At 42.9% G+C, this 19,600-nt stretch overlaps 1 protein-coding gene across 1 annotated transcript in view; it reads right to left on the reverse strand.

Moving 5' to 3' along the window:
• ints4 (integrator complex subunit 4) overlaps nt 1–19,600 on the reverse strand; it is a 60,525-nt gene that overhangs the window by 21,420 nt on the left and 19,505 nt on the right. Inside the window, exons 8-16 of the mRNA XM_060826333.1 lie at nt 18,998–19,118; nt 17,620–17,691; nt 16,277–16,451; nt 13,551–13,756; nt 11,016–11,158; nt 9,243–9,358; nt 7,910–8,043; nt 6,461–6,618; nt 2,962–3,055 (exon numbers count right to left, since the gene is read on the reverse strand). Coding sequence (XP_060682316.1) covers nt 2,962–3,055; nt 6,461–6,618; nt 7,910–8,043; nt 9,243–9,358; nt 11,016–11,158; nt 13,551–13,756; nt 16,277–16,451; nt 17,620–17,691; nt 18,998–19,118 — 1,219 coding nt within the window. The remainder of the gene's footprint in view (nt 1–2,961; nt 3,056–6,460; nt 6,619–7,909; nt 8,044–9,242; nt 9,359–11,015; nt 11,159–13,550; nt 13,757–16,276; nt 16,452–17,619; nt 17,692–18,997; nt 19,119–19,600) is intronic.

The following is a 19,600-nucleotide window of genomic DNA, read 5'->3' on the forward strand; positions in this document are numbered from 1 at the left end:
GCAGAGGGAATTCCCAATTCCTATTACTGTACTCCTCGTGTAAGGGAACACTTCCTAACATCACTCCTGAATAGACACATACTTGTTCAGGACTCTCTCTAGTGAGAAGAGAGAGAGAAAGAAAGAGAAAGCGAGAGTGAGCGAAAATAGTTTCTACCTATACTATCAATTCCTTTCGTTATTCAAACCCTTCATTCCAATTGCCATTTAATCGTCTACACTCAACTGAGTGTGAACAATCTTTTACCACTCTACTCACCCTTAGGAATACAAGAAAATGAGAAAAAGTTACAATTAAAACAGGTTATAAATGTTCAAAATCCCCAGATGAGGCCCTACAATATAATGGCAGTATACTGTCAAAAAGACTGACACGGTGACAAGGCTTTGCATCTTGCACTCATCAGGACAAATGCAAGAATGCCAAGTTTCAAACAAACACAACCATTTACAATAGGTCAGAAAGGGTGCTGATTGGTTGACAAGTTTACACTGATTGCATTCTACATGGTAACGCTTTGACCAAAGAGAGACTATAGACCCCCCAAGCCTTTGAGTAATTTAAAAAAAGTAGCAACACTCGAATGTACATCCTTGTATATATCTGACGTTAGAACAGTCCAATGATGGTGGACATTGGATAGAATCTTAAGGGTTTGAGCAACACGGGTGGGACCTGGCTCAGTGGTTAGCACTATTGTCTCACAGTGCCAAAGACCTGGGCTCGATTCCACCCTCAGGTGACTGTCTGTGTGGAGTTTGCACATTCTCCCCGTGTCTGCGTGGATTTCTTCTGGGTGCTACTGGTTCCTCCCACAGTCCAAAGATGTGCAGGTTTAGGTGAATTGGCCATGCAAAACTGCCTATAGTGCCCAGGAAGTGTGTAGATTAGATATTTTACCCATGGAAAATGCAGAGTTAGGGCAGAGGGGTGGATTTGGATGGGATGCTGTTTGAAGGGTCAGCGTGGACTCGATGGGTCAAATGGCATGCTTTCACACTTTAGAGATTCTATGACTCAGGATGGTCAGAGTAACGATGCACACTCTGTAAGGGGTGAGCAGCTTACTGCCAAGCAGCTCACCATAAATCTTCATTCATTAAGGGAGATGAAAGTTGGTGACACAGCTGTTACTTTCTGTGGAAGTGCCCCGAGTCAATGAGTAGTCAGTGCAGGGGGTATGGCGATCTGGCAGTATTCGAGGATGGAGTGCGGGGTGACATTGCACAAAATAATGTGTCAGAGCATAAGCCTTGGTGGAAGGTGGGTAAAGTAGCAGAATTAGAGTGAGCGTTGGGTGCGAAGATGGTGGCACTTTCCCTGACTGCAGAGAAGGTCACTGACCTTCTTCCTACAACGCTGGGCATTCCTCCAAATTGCTGGGACTGCTCTAAGCCAGGTTGCAACTGCGGAACATGGTGACATGGTCTCATGGCATTGCCTCCACTGCTGAGAGAAGTCAAGTCCTGGGCTAGCACCACCCCCGTCCAGATCACTGCCTACAAAGCAGGGCGAGGATACCTTCCATGCCCAGGGCAAACAGGAGACACTGTGCAGGGCGCCCCCTGACTGACAGCGCACACCTGGGTGGACAAGGGCTTTTTAAAAGTGATGACAGTACAAAAGATACCAGTTAATTCGAGGATATCAGGGTAGTGGCAAGACAAGGCTGGAATCGGATGTTATGGGTTTGGTATGTCGATGCTCAGGTTTGGCAAGAAACTGAGAAGACTTGCTAGGCTTCAGGGTGAATATCCCCTGCAGAAGCATACTCTCATCGCTCATACTGAGCCAGAAAGTGCAAGATTCAGCCCATTGTCTCTGTAGTTTCCTCTGTAGGGTTCAAATCTCACCTTTAATACTTTTTTTAATCTACAAATCAATTCTGAATTGGATAGCAGAACATTTTCAACGGGCTGAAAGGCCTCCTCCAGGTCTCAGTAATTAGATTACTTACAGTGTGGAAACAGACCCTTCGGCCCTACAAGTCCACAGCGACCCTCCAAAGCACAACCCACCCAGACCCATTCTCCTTTAATTATCCCTTCACCTAACACCACGGGCAATTTAGCATGGCCAATTCACCTGACCCGCACATCTTTGGACTGTGGGAGGAAACCGGAGCACCCGGAAGAAACCCATGCAAACTCCACACAGTCAGTTGCCTGAGGCAGGAATTGAACCTGGGTCTCTGGCGCTGTGAGGCAGCAGTGCTAACCACTGGGACACCGTGCCGGTCCTGAAAACCTAGGCGTCAAGCCCAATGTTACCTCAGTGAATCCTCCAAATTACAGGATGACACTCGTATCTGTGGAATCATTTTCCCTGGTTTCAGTTACCCTTGGATTACCATGCCCCGGACATATTATAGGGGACCAGGGGGTTGCTGGAAAGGTTTGTGCCGCATTGAAATCAATGGGTTCACTCTAATTCGCGGTTTCGGGCTTCCGCGGTAGGTCTTCGAACGCATTCCTATACTATAGTCATATAGTACAGTAAGGAAACAGACCTTTCGGTCCAACACGTCCATGCCAACCAGATATCCTAATTTAATCTAGTCCCATTTGGCTCATATCCCTCTAAACCCTTCCTATTAAAGTTTGAGACAATAATGACCAAGGAGGAGTTATTCCACAATTCCCAGCACTTTGGCTGCACCTACACCAGACGAACCACAGTACTTTGAGAAGGTGATTCACAACCACCTTCTCAGGGTACGCAAAGATGGCAATGAACATCCTCTCCATATCCACACTGATAGAAGACTTTCAGATTATCTCTTAGTCTGCATCCTTTGGTTACTGACCTTCCTGTTAATGGAAACAGATGCCCCCTATTTGTCTACCGCCTCCCTACCAGTTATCCGCTGAATTTTTACTGAATGGTTCACTTTGAAGGTCAGTGGGCAGTAAGGTGGAGTCACAATAAAACAACATTTTGAACACTGCACATATACTCACCTTCATGAGGAGGAGCTGGCACTCCAGGTAGGTGGCAGAGAACTCTGCTATCCCCGCCAGCTCTGGCTGCAGCTCTCCGAGTCTCTGTAGGTCACTGTTTAAGATTTTAAAAAAAGGGAGCATTACTTGCACAGTCTCAATGGAATCAATAAAGTCCTGCTCTGAACTTTAACCTTGAGCCAGTTTTGCTGGTGGCATTGAGAGTATCCTCAGCAAAGGCCACTAAAACCATTCATCCCTGAAGAAGGCTGTTTGGCCCACTGTACGTGTGCCAGCTCTTTGAAGGGCTGACCAATTAATCCCTCTTTTGTGCTTTCTGCAAAGCCCTGCAGTTTCCCTTTTCTGAATACTTACAAGAGTCCCTTTTGAAAGTTACAATCGAACTTGCTTTCATCGTCCTTTCTGGCAGCACATTCAGATCACACTTAATGAATAAAATGTCTCTTAATATCCTGCAACTTCTTTTAAAAATTAACTTGGACCTGTGTCCTCTGGTTACAGATCCTTTCAGCAATGTTGAAGTTTCTCTGTATTTATCCTTAATAATTCTGAGCAACTCAATCAAATCTTCACCCCTTTCACATCGTTTGTGCTTTGTCCTACCACCTCAGCCTCTTCATCTAACTGAAGTCCCTCAACTTAGGCAAATCTCTGAACATTCACATCCTTCTTGCAGTGTGGCAGAGATTGCAAATCTGAGCTAATTTGCAGGCTTTTTTAATTTTCATCTTTCATGAGATCTCAGAATCCCTGGCAAGGCCAGGATTTGCCGTCCATCCTTAAAAATGTATACACCAATACACTGAATTGTTGTATTATCACAGGTCTAGCAATCCATAGGCCCTGAGGTCATGGGTTCAAAACACACACCAGCAGCTGTTGGGATTTGAATTCAATAAATAAATCTGAAATTGAAAAGTAGTTGCAGTGATGACGACCATGGAACTATGATCAATTACCATATCATCTGGTTCATTAGGGCTTAAGGAAAGTCAGTATGGCTTTGAGTGAGGGGAATCATGTCTCTCAAACTTGATTTGAGATTTTTGAGGAAGTAAACAAAAAGATTGATGAGGGCAGATCAGTAGACACTGTTTATATGGACCTTAGTAAAGCCCTTGACAAGGTTCCACATGGTAGACTAATTACTCAAGTTTGATCACATGGGAGTCAGGGTGAGTTTGCCAACTGGATACAAAATTGGCTTGACACTAGAGACAGAGTGCAATGGTTTTTCAGACAGGACGCCTGTGACCAGCGGTGTTCCACAGGGATCAGTGCTAGGTCCACACAAACAATTTGAATGAGAATACAGAAGGCATGGTTAGTAAGTCTGCACACGACACCAAAATTGGTGGCATAGTAGAAGTTTATTTAAGATAACAAAGGGATCTTGATCAATTGGGTCAATGAGCTAAGGCATGGTAAATGGGATAAATGCGAGGTATTGCATTTTGGTAAAACAAACAAGGTCAGGACTTTCACAACTAATGGTAGGGCCCTGGCTAGTGTTGTAGAGACCTAGGGAGTTTAAGTACATAATATTCTGAAATTTGCATCACAGGTAGACGGGATGGTTAAGAAGGAATTTAGCACGCTTGCCTTCATTGCTCAGACCTTTTGAGTAAACAAATTGGGACATCATCTTGAGATTACACAGGATATAGGTGAGGCCTCTTTTGCAGTAGTGTGCAGTTCTGTTCGCCCTGCTATAGGAAAGAGATTATTAAACTAAGATGGCTCAGCAAAGATTTACCAGGATGTTGCCAGGAATGGAGAGTTTGAGTTATAAGGAGAGGCGGGATCGGCTGGGACTTTTTCATGAGCATAGGGAAGTTGAGGCGTAACCTTAGAGTTTTTATAAAATCATAAAAGGCATAGGTAAGGTGAATGGTGAGGGTATTTTCCCATGGTGAGGGAATGCAAAACTAGGGGGCATGTTTTTAAGTTGACAGGAGAAAGTTTTAAAAAAAAAAGAACATGAAGGATAACTTTTTTTTTAAACAGAGTGGTTGATGTGTGGAATGAACTGCCAGAGAAAGTGGTGGATAAAGATGCAACATTTAAAAGACATTTGGATAAATGCATGAATAAGAAAGGTTTGGAGGGATGTGGGCCAAATTCAGGCAGGTGGGACTAGTTTAGTTTGGGTACATGGTTGGCATGGACTGCTTGGACTGAAGGGTCTGTCTCCATGTTGTATGATTCTGAATCTATTAATGTCTTTGCAGGAAGGAAATCTGCCATCCTTACCTGGTGTGATCCAGGTGACTCAAGACCTACACAATGGGGTTGGTTTTTATCTACCTTCTGAAAGGACCTGAAAGATCGATTAGTTCGGGGGCAATTAGGAATGGAAAACAAAAGTTGACCCTGCCAGTGACACTCACCGCCAATGTCTTACCAGCCCACAAAGCTGCCTCCCCATTAGGGAGAGACAATTGGCAGTGGCTCATCCTGAGGGTCACCACAGTTCAGGCAAAGGGAGAGGTTGAGAAGGTGAATCCTTCATAGTAACCACAACCAGTACAGGAATTGAACCCACACTCTAGGCATCACAGTGCACATTCACTCAGTTGGCTGGATGGCTGGCTTGCATGCAATGCAGCAACATTCACATCCCATGAAAGGGCATGGTGTTCTCAGTTTTATTAATAGAGGCAAACAGTACAATAGTAGTAAAGTTGAATTTGTACAAGAGGGAGTTCCAGGGACGAGAAACTTCAGTTATGAGGAGAGGTAGAAGAAGTTGAGTCTATTCTCTTTGGACAGAAGGCTGAGAGGAGACTTGAGAAAGGTTTGCAAAATCATGAGTGGGCTGGGCAGAGTCAACGGGGAGAAGCTGTTCCCACTCAAAGAAAAATCAAATAAGGGGACATCGATTTAAAGGGATGGGCAAATCAAGCCAGGGTGTTAAGAAATATCTTTTGTCACACAGTGAGCAGTTAGGGTATGGGATGACAGGGAGGCAAGTTCAACTGAAGCATACTGAAGGGTTTTTTTGCTCATCCATGGGATGTGGGCATCGCTGGCTAGACCAGCATTAATTGCCCATCTCTGAATGCCCAGAGGATAGTCAAGAGTCAATCTCATAGCTGCAGGTCTGAAGTCACATATAAGCTAGACCAAGGAAGTGAACCAGAACGGTTTTCTCCAACAATGGTTTCATGGTCATCAACAGAATTTTAATTTCAGATCTTTTCTGTCGCTGTCAAGATGGGATTCAAACCCAGTTCCCCAAGAATCACTGGATTAAATAATTAGATTATATTACAGGGCCATCACTTCCCCACTGGATGGTTATTTGGATGGAAATGGTAAGCAGGGATACAGGGAAAAGACAGGAGATTGGCACTAGGGGATAGAACCAATACAGACAATGGTCCGAATGCCCTCCTTCTGCACTGAAACAATGCTATGATTTTGTGACGTCAAAACAATGATGTGACCCAATTGTATAAATAAAACATTATGCAATGTCATCACTGGAAATTCACACCGAATTGTTAACTTTAAAAGATCCTGTGCTCCCTGGGTGTCTAGATGTTGGATACTCTGAACTCGGTCAAGGCTTTGCTGCACAAACTGTCGGGATGAGTCTTCGCTTAACTCTACGTTTGTAGAATCTGAGACAGACACCATCTTCCTGCCCGGCAACTGCAAAAGAAAAATATAGCTCAGTGATTGACAATGTTTCAGAGTCTGCGTCAAGCATTGAGAAACTGGAACATCTCATGTACATTTCACTGCAACATATTTCTGCACAATGCTCACAGTAAGTGATCCAGCTTGCTGGCACAGGAAGGCACGGGAAGTTGTGATCACTGTATATGCATTTATTGTTTCCAGGGTCTAGGTTAGATTAGATTAGATTCCCTACAGTGTGGAAACAGGCCCTTCGGCCCAACCAGTCCACACCGACTCTCCAAAGAGTAACCCACCCAGACCCTTTTCCCTCTGACTAATGCATCTAACACTATGGGCAACTTAGCATGGCCAATTCACCTGAACTGCACATCTTTGGACTGTGGGAGGAAACCGGAGCACCCGGAGGAAACCCACGCAGACACGGGGAGAATGTGCAAACTCCACACTGGAATCGAACCTGGGACCCCGGCGCTGTGAGGCAACTTGTTGTCAGGCTATCTACATGCTCAAACTCCTTTGTTTAAAATTCATAGCTGTATAAGTGAGCTAAGCCATTTCAGATGGCATTTAACAATCAAACATGTTGCAGTGGGTCTGGATTCATATGCTGGCCAGGCTTTCTTCACTAATGGACATTATGAATGGACAAACAAATGGATTTTACAATAGTTGATACATGTTTGCTATTCGGCCGGCTTTTAATTCAAGGTTTCTTTTCTAAGTTCAAATTTCACCATTTTCCTTAACGGAACTCAAATCCATGTTCCCAGAAGATGAGCCTGAGGCTCTGGGTTACATGTCTGATGACATTACCACTTGCCCCATGGTGTAGTAAGAAGCAAATTTGCTTTATTAATGTCTAATTATTAATCTTTTATCAATGTTTACTGGGGAAGGAAACCTGCTGCCTTACCCAGTCTGGGCCTATTTGCAGCTTCAGTCCCACACCAATTTGCTCAACTCTGAACTGGTCTTTGAGGCAGCCCACTGACCAAACACAGTTGTTGATGTCTACTCTCCATCCTCTCAAGGTCAATAGGGATGGCCAATAACTTCCAATTTGCAAGCATATTCCTAGTACAAATATTGACAGAATGTTCAAATATCTCAAGGTCCTTTCCTACACTCTTCTCCAGTGTAAACGTTTCTAATTTCATTCAAATTCTGCCTTCTACAGGTACCTATTTCAGTGTCTGTTAAACTGCACTCCACAGTGCCCTGACAGCCCATATCCCAGGTCTTCTGTGCTCTACAATTTGAACTGGAAAATCTTTCTAACTGCCTCCTGTCTTACACGTACCTGTAATGCTGGCACCAGGTGAGAGAGACTATCCCGCAGGTAGGCATAATGTCGGAATGTGTGATCAGAGAAGAGCGCTGACATGGTAGGACAGGTTTTGGCAGCATTGAATACCAGGACCAGCACAGCAATGTCTGGTACAATAGGGAGTTAAGGAAATTCAGGATGACCTTCGTAAACTGCACAGACCCCAAAGAGACAACAGACCCACCCAGACATGTATTCACTCATGCACACTATAATACAAAGCATCATTACCACCTTCACTCACTTTATAAAAACAGATCTAAAGAAAAGTTAGTGTTATAAAATGAACACTTCACATAATTTTGGATCACCTTCCTGATTTGAACAGGAACTGGGTCAACAGGCCACTACCTTCTTTTGGAGGGGGAGTATGGTGTACAGCTACGGGCTCCACATTATAGGAACGTTGTGGATGCATTGGAGAGAGTGCAGAAGAAATTTACATAAATGGTTCCAGGAATGAGAAACTTCAGTGTTGAGGAGAGATGAAGACGTTAGGCCAGTTTTCCTTGGAGAAAAGCAACTTAGACATTTTTTAAAAAAATTCACATATGGGACATGGGCGTTGCTGGCTGGCCAGCGTTTATTGCCCGTCCCTAGTTGCCTCTGAACTGAGTGACTTGCTAGGCCACTTCAAAGGCAGCTAAGGATCAACCACATTGCTGTGAGACTAGGACTCTTGTGTTAGCCAGACAGGTAAGGATGGCAGTTTCCTCCTCTAAAGGGCACTAATGAACCCAGATGGTTTGTTTCTGACAATTGACAATGGTCTCATGGTCATCAATAGATTCTTATTTCCAGATTATTATCAAATTGAAATTCCACCATCTGCTGTGGCAGGATTTGAACCCAGGTCCCCCAAACATTAGCTGGGTTTCTGGATTAATAGTCTAGAGATAATAGCAGTAGGCCATTGCCCCTATTGAGTGGATCAGGAGAAAATGGCCTGGCTCTCCCATAAAAGGAAAAAGAAACAGATTTAATGTGATTTGCAAATGTGATGCGAGAATTTTTTTTGCACAGCGAGTAGTTAGGGTATGGAAATGTGTGGGAGGCAGGTTGAATTGAAGCATTCAGGAAGATTCTCCAGCTTTTCTTTCAGCAATAAATACAGGATAAATTCAGCAATTTCAGTTTCCACTCTAAACTTTAAACTTTTGAATCACATCCTAATACTTTATAGCAAAATGATTTTTCCCGACCAACATGCAGTCCGACAAATGACCCATTTGAGGAAAAGTGAAAACTTTTGCTTAGAGAGATGGAACATCTGTAATCAATCAGCATTTTAAACAAAATCGGATACACGCTGGGTCATCCATGTCTGGTTCTGGCGTGTCGAAGTATGGGTGTGTGCTGAGCAACTCTGGGACCAGCGGCAACACCAGGGTGGGATGCCTGCTTCCCAGGTACTTGAGACACCTACGAGGAAAAGAATATTCAATCATGAAAATGTCTGTGTATACAGTGCTGCATAAAGAACATCGCCATTGCCATATCTCAGCCCCACCCAAAGCTGCTTGGAGGGGAACTTCCAGGAGGTGGCGTTCCAACAGGAATGCAGGACGTTGAAGCAGAAATAGGCCATCAACAATGGAAGATTCAATAGAAACTTTCAAAAGGAGAACTGGATGAATATTTAGCAGAGAAAAATTTGCATGTCGACTGGCAAAGAACAGGCAGGTGAAGGGCCATTCATGCTGAGCAATGCTTCACACAGTCTTTGTTAACTTGCTAACCAAATAGCATCCTTTTCTCCTGCAGTATAAATTGTTATCATCAGAAATGTGGCATGCTTATCCTGATGAGCATAAAATGAATGATAACCTGTCTCACTTTTCACCACAAATGCAAGAATGAGAAGTGGTCATGTAGCCCCCCCCAAACTTCCCTGCCATTCATTAATCGTAGCTGATCTGTGTCAATATCCAGCTCACTTTTGCAAGTTACAAATGATTCTGACTCCACCTCCCTTGTTTCTTTATTCACTCACAGGATGACTGGCTAGGTTCAATATTTACTGCCCATCCCTAATTGCCCGGAGGGCAGTTAAAGGTCACCTACATTGCTGTGGATCTGGAGTCACATGTAGGTCAGATCAGGTAAGGAGGCAGTTTCCTTCCCTGAAGGATATTAGTGAACCAGATAGATTTTTTAACCACAATCGACAATGGACTTGTGGTCATCATTAGACTCTTAATTCCAGATTTTTGTTATTTTTTATTGAATTCAAATTCCATCATCTGCCGTGGTGAGATTCGAACCCAGATTGAATGTTCTGGTGTTAACTTCAAAATAGATCTTGATCACATCAAGCCCTACCTAATGTGTTGGATCAGAGGCCATTGACAACAAAGGCTGACAATTTTTCACATCGCCAGCTGTCCTTTAAGATGATGTGCCTCGGCGTGACCGTGTTAATTCACCACAAGAGACTCTAATAATCTAAGGCAACTTTCAGGGCACAACACAGAAGGCATGGTAAACGGAGGTTAAGCCACCTGGTTCCCTACTAGGACCTGAAGGGGTAGACTCATGACGGGAGGGCAAGGTGTGGGCAAGAATGGCTTCCAGCTAACCCCACAAGTCAGCACCCCACTAACTCTACCACCTTTGGGAGAGGTGGTAGCAGAGTGGTGATGTCACTGAACTCGTAATGCAGAAACTAATTGTCTGGATTCATGGGCGTGGATCCTACCATGGCAGATGGGACAAATTGAATTCAATAAAATCTGAAATTAGAAGCTAGCCTAATGGACACCATGTAATCAACGTCTTTTTGTTTTAAAAACCCACCTGAGGGTAAAAAAAAATCTGGCTTCCTTTTACATGACTCCAGACCGGTTCTAGCCAGCAACACCCACATCCATGAATGAATAAAAAAGTCTAAATGTCTTTCTCCACATTAAACATCCCGAGATAGAACAGCAGTAAGGAGATTACCATTGGCAATCCAGCAATGCCTCAATCTTAAAAATCTCTCAATAAAAACTGTGGTATGAAAATAAAGAGGTTGGAGTAAGTTTCCTCCTGTTTCAGTCAATCACTGTGGACCATTTAATCACAATGAATTACTCACTTCCAGATAGAATTCCGATCAGTTGGATATTTTGCCAGATTCTTCAGCAGCTCTACCAGTGCCAGGTGGATCCCATCCTTTGTCGACACATTTGTGTAACACAACAGCTCGTGCAAGGCTTCCCGGATGTCACGGGAAGAATCCTGAATAACAAACGGGTACATGTATTATTCCATAATTAGTTTTCTTTCTTTATTCTTGTAAGGGATATGTGTATCACTGAGAAAGCCAGCATTATTTCCCACCCCTATTTGCCCTTGAACTGAGTGACTTAACTTTCATGAGTCCATCACATTGCTGTGCGTCAGGAGTCACATTTAGGCCAGGTAAGGACGGCAGATTTCCTCAAAGGAGGACATTAGTGAAACAAGTGGGTCTCTTTTTACAATAATCAACAGTGATTACACAGTCACCATTTTTGAAACTAAGTTTCAATTCCAAATTTTATTCTTCGAATTTAAATCCCACAAGTTGCTGCAACAGGATTTGAACTCATATCCTGAAGACATTAGCTTGGGACTCTGAATTACCAGTCTAGTCCATCATCTATTCATACAAATAACCATGGAGTGAGCAATTGGATCAGGGAGGGATAACAGATTCCAATTAACTAGTTGAACCTTCTACATTAAAATATACAAGTAGTGATTACAGCATTAAAGTAGCAATATTTTACTACAATTGTAGAGTGCTAGTGAGACTATATCTGCAATACTATGCATTATTTTGGTCTTTTTCTTTAAGGAAGGATGCAAATGCAAGATTCACTCAACGGATTCCCGGGAATGAAAGGGTCATCTCATGAGGAAAGGTTGGACAGGTTGGGACTGTATCCATTGGAGTGTAGAAAAATTAAACATGATCTTACTGAAAGGTACAGAACCATGAGGGACTTGACAGAATGTTTCCCACTTTGGGACAGTTCTGGACAATTAAATGGCAAAACAGGCTTGATGGGTTAAATGGCCTTGTTCTGTTCTTTATTCATATCACAGAATCCCTACAGTGTGGAAGCAGGTCATTCAGCCCCATTGGGCCCACACCGACTTTCCCAACAGCATCTCATCCAGACCCACCCCATATCCTATGGCTAATCCCAGGCAATCCACCTAATCTGTACATCCCTTGACACTTTGGGCATTTTAATGAACGCCAGTCCACCTAACCTACAGAACTATGAACTGTGGGAGGAAACCAGAGCATCCAGAGGAACCTCGCAGCAGAAACAGGGAAAGTGTGCAAATTCCACACAGACAGTCTGCCCAAGGCTGCAATTTAACCCGGGTTCCTGGTGCTGTGAGGCAATACTGCTAACCACTGAGCCACTTTATGTACAACCTAATAATGTTCATGGCCATTCTTTAGGTCAGGTCCATAAGATCAACACATTTATCAACTTTATTCTCAATCGCAATATGCATTTTGAGAGGCAGTGTTACAATAACAATATCACTGGGCTACTAAATCAGATCTTCAGCTGCTCGAATCACCCAATGGCAGTTGATGAATTTTGCATTCGATACAAGTCTGGAACAAAATGTTAGCCTAACAGCGACCATGTAATCATTGTCCATCTTTGTAAAAAGTCTGTGGTTGACTAACGTCCTTTTCGAGAAGGAAATCTGCCATCCTTTGTTGGGCTGATGTACATCTGACTCCAGATCCATAGCAATCTGGTCGACTCTTACTAATGATTAGATTCCCTACAGTGTGGAAACAGGCCCTTCAGCCCAACAAGTCCACACCGACCCTCCGAGGAGTAACCCCATCCAGACGCATTTCCCTCTGACTAATGCACCTAAGAATATGGGTAATTTAGCATGGCCAATTCACCTGACCTATACACCTTTGAACTATGGGAGGAAACCGGAGCACCCGGAGGAAACCCACACAGACACAGGGAGAATGTGCGAACTCCGCACAGACAGTTGCCTGAGGCTGGAATTGAACCTGGGTCCCTGGCGCTGTGAGGCAGCAGTGCTAACCACTGAGCCACCGTGCTGTAACGGACAATAAATGTTGGCCCACCCACGTTTCATAAATGCATCTTTTTAAAAAAAAAAAATTCTTTTGCACTTCTAAAACAATTAAAATCATCCAAGATGCTCATCAGGCACATTTTCAATAAAAAAAATTGAAGCAGAGTCAAGTTAAGGTGATGAAAGGAACAGGAACTTGGTTAAAGAGGGGTCGGTTTTCAGGAATGTTGAAGAGAGAGAGACTTGGAGGGGGGATATAGACTGAAGGTTTAATGTTCAGAGGTGACAATAAGATGCATTTTTTTAATACCTTGAATCATGAAGATTTGGGATGCGCTACTTAAAAAGCAAAGCAGATTCAACAGTAATTTTCAGAGGAGCATTAGATAAATACTTGATGGGAAAAACATGGGTGAAGGGAAAAGAGAAGTGTACAACTAACTGGACAGGCAGCAGAGAACAGAGGTTCCAATGGTCTCCCTGTGTTGTATCATTTTATGCAACTGTGTGGGGTGCAGAGGACACTTATGAGACACAGAAGCTAAAAAAAAATCACCTCCAGCACTGCCAGCACAGTGTCCAGCTGATCCTCACGCAGTCGAATGTGACAGGATATTTTACGCAGAGCATGTATTGATCCAAGTCGCACTTCCTCAATTTCATCGTTGAACATGTCGACCAGAAAATCCAGGCACTTCTCAGCGAAAGACGCCGAAGCCCGAGCCAACAGACAGAGCGATTCCACGGCGGCGTTACGGACCTCTGTGGTTCAAAGAGCAACAAAAAACTCTCTTATAAAATGTATTGAGTGTGGAAATATTCTGAAAAAAATAGACAATACTTGCTATAGGTATCAGCGTGGCTCAGTGAGTAACACTGTCACTTCAGCAGCAGAAGGTCCAAGTCCCACTCCAGAGGTTTGAGTATCGAACTGCAATCAATGCCCATTGTGTTGTCAGAGGCACCACCATTTAAATGAAATGATGAATTGAGGGCCTCATTGCTCTCCCAAAAGGTAAAAGATCAAAAAATACTACTTAGGAGAAAAGGAGCATCCAGTCCAATTACTATCCCTCAATGAATATCACTAAAAGAATTGAATCATCAGTATATTACTGTCTGTTAGCCTTCCTGCTGCACTTGGCTATTGGTTCATGGGATGTGAGTGTTGCATATTGTGCCCATACCTAATTATTGATTAAAGAGCTGAATGGCCAACTCTTATTCCTTGTTGTATGTCATAGATATCTTTGAAGTTGCAAGGACTGCACTGATGAAGGGAAAGAAAGGTATTTCCAAAAATAAAATAGGCACTTCCTTAGAATGCAACGTCATAGTGAGATGGTGATCTGCAACATTCACCAGATGGCACTGTTCAGTGTGACTGGCCCATCAGTAAAAAGGATCAAAACAAAATTAAAGCACAAATCAGGTTTCCGTGATTTAGAAAATATTGGGATGGACAGGGGTCCTTGATAACACCAATTCTCAGGGTGAGTTTCATTGCAGCCAACGAGGCGTTCAAGACAGCTCATTACAATTAAAGATACCAATGAGCGAGAGCAGCATCTCCGTTACAGTGAGAGTGCTACCTCCTGACCTCACCAATAACAACCCAGTTCTAATACAAGGCTTTGCCTCCTTGCCCTGGACTGCAGCTCCCAGCCAAGCAAACAGTTTCTATCTACCTTGCTGAATCTCACAAATAACTTAAACACCTTAATCAGGCTTATCCCTAATAATGCTATGGGAATATGAGTTTTAGTTTTTGAACCTTGCTCTCATAGTTCAACCAGTTTTAGCCCAGGCCTCATTCTGGTGAAAATTTACTGTACCCGTTCCAAGGTCAATATATTCTTCCCGAGATGCAGCGTTCTGAATTTGGAATAACTGCTCTAAAGGTGCTTTAAATAGAATTTTATAAAACTGTAGCACAGTTTCCATCACTTAAATTTTTTTTTCCAATCTTGAAAATGTCTCTAATGATGTCCGTCAGAGGATGATTTTGTTGCTTTTAAAATATTACAGTCAGTAACACTCTCCAAATCTAATATATTCCTGATGAACACATGGCTAGGATCCACAGAGAGGGTATAAATGAGTAACCAAATAACTATCCTTAGTGACACAGTTGGAAGACACAAGTTAACCAGATCGTGTGATCTTTTACATATGCTTCTGTTTAGCATGTGAGCCAGCCCTTGGCAGAAACTGATAAATATACAGGCTTTGCACCACTCTCTGATAATGAGAATTACAAATTGAGGAACTCCACTTTCTTGCCTTTTACCTAAACTCTCAATTCCCTTAGTGACTAAAGATCCATCTCAGCCTTCAGTATATTTATGACCCAGTCATTAATGGTACACTAATGACCTTTCGGGAAGGAAACTGCCATCCTTACCTGGTCTGGCCTACATGTGACTCCTGACCCACGACAATGTGATTAACTCTTAACTGCCCTCTGGGAGTTAGGAACAGGCAGTAAATGCAGATATCCCGTGAATGAATAAAAAAACTCACGCCAACACATTGCAGTAAAGAATTCTACAGACAGACTACCCTCAGAGAAGAAATTCTTCTTTAAATAGGTGACCCCTTACTCTAGATTATGATGTGGAGGTGCTGGCGTTGGACTCAGGTTATGGTGTGATTTTTAACTGAAATTATAGGCTCTGGAATTCTCCTCACAAAGGGAAGCAACCTTTCTGCATCTATCCTGTCAAGTCTTCTAAGAATCTTGTATGTTTCAAGAAGATCACTTTGTATTCTCCTAAACTTCAACAGGAACAGGCCCAACTTACTCAACTACTTCTCATAATATACCCTGGTGACCCTTCTGTGGACTGCCTCCAATGTCAGACGATCTTTCTTAAGATAAGGGGCCCAAAACCATTCACAATATTCCAATTGTGGTCTCATTGTTTAGTTTTAGAAACCTCCCCACCCCTAACTATTTTTATACTCAATTAACATCGTAACATCTTCGAGGAGAAAGTGAGGACTGCAGATGCTGGAAAGCGGAGCTGAAAATGTGCTGCTGGAAAAGCGCAGCAGGTCAGGCAGCATCCAAGGAGCAGGAGAATCGACATTTCTGAAGAAGGGCTTATGCCCGAAACGTCGAATCTCCTGTTCCTTGGATGCTGCCTGACCTGCTGCGCATTTCCAGCAACACATTTTCAGCTAACATCGTAACATGATAAGCAAAGCTGCCTTGCAATTATTTCAGCACAGCACATGACAAAGACATTTTAGGAAGCACAAAGATCAGTCCCTGCTCACCGTACATCTCATCCTCCAGCCCATGAACGAAGGCGCCACATGCCCCCGAGTTGATCAGGTTGACCGTGTAGGTGTCCACCGCTTCCTTGGGGGCATCGTCGCCCCACTTCCGGCCGCTGGAGAACTCACCCGATGTGTAGAGCTCCTTGGCTCGCTCATGAGCACTCCGCTTTCTCTGTGCGGAGGTGGAGACAAAGTCAGAAAACCACAGATTAGGATCTTGGAAGCTCATGAAATGAAACTTACACCAACTCACGTGCATCTGAATTGCCCTTTCACCTCCTCAGGATGCCCACAAAGCACTGCACAGATAAAAGATTTGTTTTGAGATTTTTTTTCCTATCAATTCATTATTTTATTCCTTCTTGGGATGTGGACGTTGCTGGCTGAGTCAGCACTCATTGCTCAACACCAGCTGGCTTTGAGGTGGTGGTCACAAGCTGCCTTCCTCAGTTATTGCAGTCTGCCCCAATGACACTGTTGAAACAGTGATACATTTCCAAGTCAACAGAGTGATTGGCATGGAAGGGAACTTGCAGGTGGTGTTGTTCCTATGTATCTGCTGCCTTTACTCTCCAAAATGGCAGATAATACAGGTTTCCAGGTAAAAGCAGCCAAGTGTAATAATATAAATCAGTCTGGGGGTATCTAATTTGTCCACAAGTTTAAAATCTTAGACAAAATAAAAACATGTTAAGACATTACAGGTCGCTCTGCTATAACACACATTTCATCAGTGTGAATTGGTTTTAACGCGATTGACAAATACAGGATGCTGTTCCTAAAGCGCAAGCTTTTAATACGAGTGTCGGCTATAATGTGATGAGATTGCCAACATTTTAAGTGCTATTTGTATCGTGCAATTCCCATATAGCATGGGGTCGCACTGGAACAGGACTACTGTGCTATAGAAGAAATTACTGTACAACAATGTGTGGAGCACTGGTAATACAATAAACAGCTTAGGTCTCTACTCAGAAGTGTAATTAAGGAAAAGAATCTGACACCGAGTCACATGCTACAACTGGTGACAGAGCATTAGGTCAGAAAGATAGATTTGAATAACCATCATTAACAGAAGGTGACGGTGGGGGTGGCAAAGGTTCATTCTGAATCTTACGGAAGCTCAAGCAGCCGAAGACACGATCACTGACGGTTCAGCAACGGAAATCAATACTGCCCAACAATCTATCCGGTGATCTCAAAAGTTGTAGGAGGCTGCCAATAGAGAGGCCAAGGCCATGGAGAGATTTGAAAACAAGGACTGGACCTTTATCAGTAATAAAAAGGCAAATTATGTAATATACGTTACTGGACAAGTCATACAAAGAAACATAAAATACCTTCAGATCGGACATCAATTTCTTATCAAGAGTTTGTTCCAGAAACTGAACACTGACTTGGTGCATGGATCCCTGGAATAGAACATGACCATCAGCAACGACGTTGTGGGTATGATTATCAGACAAAAAAAGGCATTTATATTGCATCTAAAAAAACCCCAAAATTTGTAGAGAAAAGGGAAGAGATGGAGGCATAGTGTTTAATGTCACTACACAAGTAACCCACGTTAGAATCTAAATCTACAGATAGAAAGTTAAGCACCAAGGAGTTAAAAAGTATAAAGGCAAACAATGGGTTGTGAACTAACTGGTTAATTATATTCAAATGTAAATAAAGAAGAATCTTGGGAGTTTTGCGGTGTGTAGTTGATTGAAATAAAATTTTAACCATAAAGTGCATGCCTAGACTTTGCATAAAAGCATTTAATTTCTAGCAAAGAACAATCCAGAAGTTCTAATGATGTTCTTGAGATATGGATTCAAACATCGCCATGGCAACTGGCAGTATACATTAATAAATCTGGAATTGAAAGCTAGGCCTATTAATGGTGACCATTAAACTATCAATTTTTGTGCAAACCTATTTGGTAATTTCCTTTAGAAAAGGTAATCTCTCACCTTTACCTGGTCTGACCGGTGTGTGTGGACCCAGACCGTAGTTGTGGTTGACTCTTAACTGCCCTTCAGATTACCCATCTGTTATGCAGTTGAAGGATAATTAGGGATGGGCAACAAATGCTGGTCCAATCAGTAATGGCCACATCCCATACAAGAATAAAAAGACTGCCATTTATATAGAATTCCTCACGGTCTAAAACGTTTGACAGTTAAGTATTTCTTTTCAAGTGCAGATATTATTCTAATGTAGGAAATGTGGCAACCAATTTGAGCATAGGAAGCTCCCACAATCAGCAATGTGCTAATTAGATGATTAGTTGAGGGGGGAATATTGGCCAAGAGGACACAAACTTACCTGCCTTCCAAAACGACAAAATAGGATCTTTTATATCCACTAAGGGGGCAGAATGGGGCTGTGGTTTAAATTCTCATCCAAAAATTTGCTGACAGTGCAGCGCTCTTTCAGTATAACACTGGGAGTATCCGTAGTGAGACGAAAGTGAGGACTGCAGATGCTAGAGATTAGCGTCAAGAGTGTGGTACTGGAAAAGCACGCAGGTCAGGCAGTATCTGGAGTAAGACCTAACACTGACAGTTTTCTGACTCAGAGAGAGAGAGCTCTCAACTGAGCCACCACAGAAGCCTTGTTTCTCATGGTTAGAGTATAACACAAGAACTAAGTATAGCACAGGCACAGAACTTAACACAAATGATTATTATCCAGTAGCGCTAAGCAATTAATCACCAAGATAAAACCTACCAACAACTTGGCTGCTTGTACTCTCACTAGCCAGGATCCGTCATTCACCATGTGACAAACCTTCCCGAATGCATCATCGACGAGGCGAATTTCCTCATTGGATGATGGAATAGGAACTATACTAAAGCAACGGAGACAGTATTGTGAAGATAGGGACATTGTGTACCAATTCATGCAGGCCGCTGAAAGAACATCCTCAAATCTTCCTTTTACTCCAAGTACCCACTTTCATTAAAAGACACCGACAAATTAACCCCACAAAGAAACCTACTACCCATCCAGTCACTAATCATTCACTTGTACATAAATATTACATAGGGGGTTAGGGACAAGGAGGGTGCCTTGTTTGTGGAGGAGTTTCAAAAACCTCAGTTTGTCCCCAGTCAAGCATCTTTTAAGTAGCCGGTTCTTTCATCATTGCAAGGTGAATAGGAAGAACGTTTGGGTGTTTGGGGAAGGAATGAGCTGTAACTGCATGTTTTCTGGCCCAACACGACAACCATGCCTCACCATCCCAGCTCGCATTTTCCCCCTTTGACAGCAATTACAGTTGGAACATTTGTCTTGTCTGATGTACAGTACACAATCCTTTAATCAATGAGA

Source organism: Hemiscyllium ocellatum, chromosome 6 (assembly GCF_020745735.1).
Source record: "Hemiscyllium ocellatum isolate sHemOce1 chromosome 6, sHemOce1.pat.X.cur, whole genome shotgun sequence".
Lineage (NCBI taxonomy): Eukaryota > Metazoa > Chordata > Chondrichthyes > Orectolobiformes > Hemiscylliidae > Hemiscyllium > Hemiscyllium ocellatum.